Source organism: Eubalaena glacialis, chromosome 4, assembly GCF_028564815.1.
Source record: "Eubalaena glacialis isolate mEubGla1 chromosome 4, mEubGla1.1.hap2.+ XY, whole genome shotgun sequence".
Lineage (NCBI taxonomy): Eukaryota > Metazoa > Chordata > Mammalia > Artiodactyla > Balaenidae > Eubalaena > Eubalaena glacialis.
In genome coordinates, this window is record NC_083719.1 from 18,441,437 (window position 1) to 18,448,827 (window position 7,391).

The window sequence follows — 7,391 nt, forward strand, 5'->3', positions numbered from 1 at the left end:
CACATTTTGGTAATTCTCCCAATATTTCAAACTTCTTTGTTATTATATTTTTATGGTGATATGATCAGTGATCTTTGATGTTACTACTACGACTTGCTGAAGGCTAAGATGACGGTTAGTTAGCATCTTTTGGCAATAAAGTATTTTTAAATTAAGGTATGCACATTGTTGTTTCAGACATAATTCTATTGCACATTTAATAGACTACGTACAGTGCAAACTAACTTTTATATGCTCCGGGAAACCAAAAACTGTGTGTGACTCACTTGATTGCAATGTTTCCTTTATCCCTGTGGTCTGGAACTGAGGCTGAAATATCGCCGAGGTGCGCGTGTATATAAAAAAGCATATATTTTTATTGGTATGTCTCTTTGGAACCTTAGTGTTTGTAGTTCCATCCTGGTTTCTCTTGGACTTCTTTTTTAGTACTCTTCTCTCTATTCCATCACAATGACTCCCCCAAAAATCTTCAATAATGAATTGATGCAGTCACCTACTCCTTCTCCTTTCTTAGGGTTTCTTGCCGGTGAGGAGAATCACACATTGCTGATTAGTTCTACCACAAGAAAATATTTTAAAAAGTCATTTCCCTTAAGTCATATATATACATCCTATTGGTTTTGTTTCTCTGGAAAATATTAATAGAATCCCTGTCAGATCACACCAGCATACACCAATCAATTTCACCTACACTTTTGAAATGTCATCTGCAGGCTGTACCCATCCCTTTCTCCTTTCTTCAAACCCTAGAGAAAACGATTAAAATCACTTTGAGTAAGTTTACCTCTGGCTCACTAAATGACAAAATCAGTAGAGGTGCTCCAGTCATTGTTTAATTTGACCTGTGGAGTTTGACATTATCTGTCATTTCTTATTCTTAAAACTTTATTTTATTTTATTTTCTATAACACTCTTACACGTTTGTCTTTTACTTCTTATTAATTAGATCTATCTATTCTTCATCTGCTTTGCAGTTAAAAATCAGGGTTCTCATATCTTCTCTGTAATTTTTCCTAGCTTGTTACCCACTTATGTGATTTTGACCACCATCTGTATACCAATTACTCCTGATCCTGTATCTCTACCATAGGATCTTTTGTGAACTCTAGATTAATGTATCTAAATATCTATGAGATACTTCACCTGGATACTTCTAAGCAACTCTGTATATATAATGTCTAGCAGTGATCCTTTTATTTCTTACTCTAAAACCAAATCTATACAGAATACCAGCAAAACAGAAGCCAGGAATCTGCATCATTTTTTTCCCTTCTCCCTCTCATTCTCTACATATGATTATCCACTAATTATTTGTCTCATCCTTTATATTGTCTTGACCAATGGATCTTGAAATATTCTATTGTCTACCTTTCAAATGTCCAACTCTAATATCCAATTTCCTTTATTACTTCCGAGACAATCCTACTGTAACCTTCTCCTTCGTATGCTCCTATCTCCATGTCTGTTTTTCTGTCTCCAAGTCCTTCAAATGGATCTCTGAGTAATCATTCTAGAACTGTAATTCTGTCCATGGGAATCCTCAACCTAGATACTATGGATCCTGATGCCTTTAAGAACAAATAATACTGTAATGTACAGCATGGTGACTACACTTAATAATACTGTATTCATATTTGAAGGTTGCTAAGACAGTAAATCTTAAAAGTCCTCATCACAAGCAAAAAAAATTGTAACTGTGTGGTGATAGATGTTAACTAGACTTATTGGGGTGACCATCTCACAACGTATACAAATGTCGAATCATTACATTGTACACCTGAAACTGCTATTCTATGTCAATTATATCTCAATTAAAAAAAAATAAAAAGAACTAATATTACTGATCTTGGTACCAGACTTGAGCCTCTGCACTTTCTCTATTTACCTACTCTGAAATGTTGGTTTCACACTCTCTGACTATATTGAAATACGGTTATCGAGGCTCACCTAGCACTTTCAAGCCTCAGTGCTTATAAAATCTTTTCCTCAGACTATCTTTTCTGAAAAAATAAAGTCATCCTTCAAGACTCATCTCAGGTGCTTCGTCATCTGTGAAGCCTTCCTTGAATTCCTCCTCCATCTTCTAGGCATAGTCATAGACCTTCCTTTGTCTCCACAGCTCCTCATAGGGTCTTTGTCACAGTATTAAAATTAATTGTTGTATTAAAATTATTGTTCACTCCTAAGATGCTTATAGGACAATAAAATGTGATATTTTCTGGTGCAATGAAACTAAATTACCCCGCTCTACCCAGCTTAAAATCCCAGTCTCAGTATTTATTGGGTGTTGGGCCATGGGAAGTTATTTAACTTTCTGTGCCTCACTTTTCTGATGTGTAAAATGGGGCTACTAATAATCTTCCTCCTAGTGCTGTTGTGAAGACTACATAAATTTTGGTAAGTAAAGGGTTTAAAATCCTGTCTTAAGATGCTCAATAAAGCTTACCTGTTATAATTGCAATCTAAAGACATTCATACTTAAATTTATCCCCACAAGGCTTAATGCTTTCTGAAATTGTAATGCATTCTCAATGAAAAATGTTAAATAAAGAAATGCCTCTGAAATTAGGGTTTAGATATGCTTCAATTCTTAATCTTTCTGCCATTTTAAACATTTTCGACTTAAGAATTGCTGCTAACAAAGATCATCTGAAGTGACAACTCAATTTTCTAAATTATTATTTGAAGATGAGATGGGTAGCATTTTCTTGATACATAGCTTTGAGGCTATGACATAACTTAGTACTATACAGACAAAGGCACCCAGTTATATTTGTTGGTATAAGCAACTTACTGTGCGTGTGTGTGTGTGTGTGTGTGTGTGTGTAAGCAAATGTGCACGTGTGTGTGTCTTTAATAATAATTTTTTGAGGTGACTTTGAGCAACAGGTAATAAATGAATTTAAAATGTTCGCTGATCAAATTAATTTCTGTGTTGCTCTGCAATACGGCACCTTACACGTGCCCAAGTGTTGTAGTTAATCCAAAATGTCTATTTGAGAAAAGCATTGGTTTTACCTCTCGACACCCTTGGGATGTATTTGTATATAAAATAATATTCATTATAAGCAACACCAAGGTTTGGTCTTTCTTGAAAGGATGCCAACAATAACACCTGCTCCTTTTAAATATTAAATATAACAGTGTTGAGGTTAATATCTATTAAGCCACTCAACCACCCCCCTTTAATTTCTACCGGAAGAAATTCTTTTATATTTGAAGGTAGGGAAGTTGCTTTTTTCTCTCAATAAGTGGAGCTTCCAATAATGGGAACTCTACAAATTAATAGTTTCCATGTATGTTCTTGCTGAAAAGAAACATACGTTAAATTTGAAGCTCACTTATGATAGTTCAGTTGACCATTGTGCTTGACACTTGTGCACTCCCTTGACACAGAGTTCTATATTATTTATAGTACCTTGCTTTACTATGAACTGTCTCAAAGCCTTTCCAGAAAAAAGCAGGAGCACAAATATATTTATATGTTTACACACATATTTATAATGCTTGACTTGGTCCCAATGTTATCATATCACTATTCCCACATCTACAATCATCAAGACAGAGTTAATTAAACTTTAATTAGTTTCTATGTGGAAAGGAAATCTTGGCAACTGTTGTTTCATTTGCATTAGAAACATACATTGCCTGAGAACCATGGGTTTTCATTATACTTTACAAATGGGGAACCATGTGTCTATGAAAATAATATTTTAATTTCATAATAGGCTAGATCTTAGACCTTTTTAATCTATTTATAAATACTAATTCATCTCTTAAATGATTTGGATGAATTCCATACTATCATAGCCATTATAAAAATAGAATTCAAGGCTATCAAACGAAACTTGCATAAGCAGCTCCTAGATCCTTTTAATCATGTCCATTGGGATGTGAAATTCTACACTAGCTAGCATAGATTAAAAGTCAATTTCATTAAATTTTCAACAAAATGTCAACTTTCTCACCTCAAATTCTGGCAAGTAAAGGCTATGGATCTGCTTTAGTCAAAACCAGAGAATGGTTTCTCAGCAGACATTTGCCCGGAACCTCAATGCGATGTCCAGCTTCCATCACAAGCAGAGTTGATATAACTGACACCCAGGAGGCAGAGTTCTAGAGCTATGCTACCTCTTCATTTGTCTTGGATTTGAAAACTCAATCCTTATGCAAAATTAACTCACAAGAAACGAGTGCACCAGGACAACATGAAATTATCTCACCATAGAAAAGTTTAATAATTTTTTTATATTCTGTGATCACATAGAGGAACCATATAAGCAGAAACTATGTACGGTAACATCAGGGGACATCCATGCTTTGGAGTGCTTTCCTTAAAAATTTCTAAGGCCCGTCTTGTGCCGAGGGCTATTTGTGGAGCAATGCCATCTGAGTGGGGTGCCCTGGGCTGGATTGGAATTGCTTGGGCCTCAGTAGACATTTCTCTCCTTTAAGGGTTGCTCTGACTTTCTGCTCAATTTTGGGGTTCACCAGGTACCATACGGACCTCAGGACTACCACCTATGGAGTTGTCCCAGGGCCACAAGACCAGGTCCTGATTCCTAGTAGATGGCCTGTCAAGGATATTACTCCTGCTAAACGGCACTGTATATTTCTTGCAAGATCACTAAAAATTGGATTGCCAGAATGGTACTCCGAGACTGATTTGATGTGACTCAAATTTTATATATAGATAGGTAACCCACAGAAAATAAATTTTCTCAGGGCCCATACACCGCAGTGTAATAGGGAAGAACAAGTCTGACTCCATATTAGATCTGTTTCTTTTACCTTTGTACTCTGTTGCCTATGCTTAGTCATGCTGGCTCTGCACCTTTTGTAAAAGAATGTTGCCTATAGCTTGAAATATACAGGATAACCTATTCTCAAGACTCTGACCTTTAAGAGTCCATTCATGTAGAGATAAAAAGTTGCAGAACAGAGAATAACTTTTGTCTTGTTGGAGGTTTACAGGAACATCCTGACCTGACCTATGTGGACAGCTGCAAGAACAAAGGATTCCGACACCAAGAAGTTTGCAACAACTAACCACGCCCCTCCCTCACCTTGCCTTAAAAGTGCTTTGCTGAAATCCTTCAGGGAGCTCAGGGTTTTGGGGGCAGGAGCCACCCATCTGCTTGTATCGCCCTGCAATAAACCTTTCTCTGCTCCAAACTTTGATGTTTTGGTTTGTTTGGACTCACGGTGCATCGGGCACATGAACTTGTGTTTGGTAACACTAGGGCAACCCTGGCTACATGTTCATTTTCAACAAGGTTCTATCTGAAGACCACTGTATTATTCAATATTTTAAAAATAAATTTCCAAAAGGTAAATTCTAAAATCATAGGGCAAAGAATTTAGATCTTGAATAGATTTGCTTCCTTTGAGCCAGTATTAGAATCATAAGACTCATCCTGTTTCTCATTAGTTTAGGTTTTCTGAAACTTCTAGGGACTTTAATATTCCAGAGACATAATCTTCTATATCAGCTTCCTAATACTCCTTCTACTATGGTTTTCCATTTCTGTCTTTGGATTTATTTTAAACTCTCTTCAAACATAAATATTTTTATTAAAACCATAGGAAAATCTTTTAGAAAATTAAAAAATGGAAATAACAAAATCAAAATACATAAAATATTTATTTTTCTGGAAAATATTCTGGTATCATTGATAAGGTCTATCTATTATGGACATGAGTCAAAAATTTTATGTAAGAAAAATAGCAGTGAAACATAAATGTGCTGAAACAGATAGTTGCCATCAACTATTTTGTGAAAAAATTTTAATTTCTTCAAAATTACAATAAGATTAAAATTTGTGTATTGTGTTGAGATTTATGTGTACATATCTGGGTTCCAGCATTTATTACTTTAGCCATAAATAGCTTCATAAATAGCTTGTAAAGCCTATAATAATGGAATTATTTATAAAGTATAAGCAAGCCAAATCAAATATAGAGCTTCCTCAACTTACAATGGGGTTATATTCCAATAAACTCATTGTAAATTGAAAATATTTTAAGTCGAAATGCATTTAATACACCTATTCTACTGATTATCATTACTTAGCCTAGACAGACTTAAACATTCTCAGAACACTTATATTAACCTACACTCAGGAAAAATCATCTAGCACAGAGCCTATTTTATAATCAAGTGTTGACTATCTCATGCAGTTTATTGAATATTGTACTAAAAGTGAAAAACAGAATGGTTATGCGGGTACAGAATGCATACTGTTTTCACTACATTGTAAAGTTAAAAAATCCTAAATCAAACCATTACACGTCTGAGACCATCTATACTCCAGAACCACAATCTAAACGGTATATCATGTTTTTTAAGAGGGAGGGAAAGGGAGACATTCTGGTCATTCAAAGATACCAACAAAAATGTAGAATATTTATACCTGCTGATTTTTCCTGTCTCTCATTGGTAAACAATTCCAGAATGGCTATGACCAATAATGTGTTATAGTAACAGTTTTAATTTCATTTACACATATTAACTGCATGTCTTTGGCGAATAATGCCAAAAATAGGAACACAATGTATATTAACTTCATTAAAATAACCAGGGAGAATGGAAGCAAAGAGGGATTAAATGATATTCCAAAGCTTACCTGGGCCATTGAGTCAGGAAGAGAAACCAGGTCTCTCAGATTTCAATTCCAGTGTTCTACTCACTGGTTTGTTCAACTCCTGTGCAAAACATCCATACACAATACACAATGCATAAGCCCCCTTGCTATCAAGTTGTTATCAAAAGAAAAACGCCATTACCTTTCCCACATACTGAGGCTCGGAGCCCATGTATTCCTCCAGCACAAAAAATTGATTCCATACCCAGCCACGTTTAACTCGTTGGAAATGTGACCGCCGCCCTGGCAGGTGGATAACATTCTCTCTTGGTTCTGTGGCTAAAGTCTGTTGTGGCTGAGGTTGAAGTGGTGTTAGGAGACCTCCATCAAACAGGACCCAGAGCAGCAGGGATAAACAGTTCCTTGTAAGCATTGGCAAAAGCTTTCCTACAGCAGAGTAATAAAAACTCCAGCACTTAATGCAGTATTGTGGAATCCAGGTTTGAGGTGTCTGTGGCCTCTACCACTTAGCTCTCTCTTTTATTGCAGAAATGATAATGCAGGCATTAATCCTTTTGATGAAAAGGCTTCTGCTATATTATATTCCATCTAAAGGGACCTATAAAACAGATTAACAAAGATACATTAAACTGATAGAATTACATGGTGATAGTCATCAAAACTTTCATCATATCTGCCAACATTTAAAGAAACAGAGAGGAAAGTCTTTAAAAGAATTACATTGGTAAATGGTCACTGCTCTTTAACCTGTTAACTTGGATAAAACATCTAAGTTTTTTTTACAGA

The 7,391-nt window shown here is 35.5% G+C and overlaps 1 protein-coding gene across 2 annotated transcripts in view; it reads right to left on the reverse strand.

The window, feature by feature from the left end:
• Nucleotides 1-7,158, reverse strand: part of CDH12 (cadherin 12) — a 269,372-nt gene extending 262,214 nt beyond the window's left edge. For both annotated transcript variants that reach the window (XM_061187673.1, XM_061187672.1), the window contains exon 1: nucleotides 6,787-7,158. In XM_061187673.1, the coding sequence (XP_061043656.1) occupies nucleotides 6,787-7,017 (231 nt within the window). In that variant the 5' untranslated portion in view covers nucleotides 7,018-7,158. The remainder of the gene's footprint in view (nucleotides 1-6,786) is intronic.
• Between the last annotated feature and the right edge of the window lie 233 nt (nucleotides 7,159-7,391).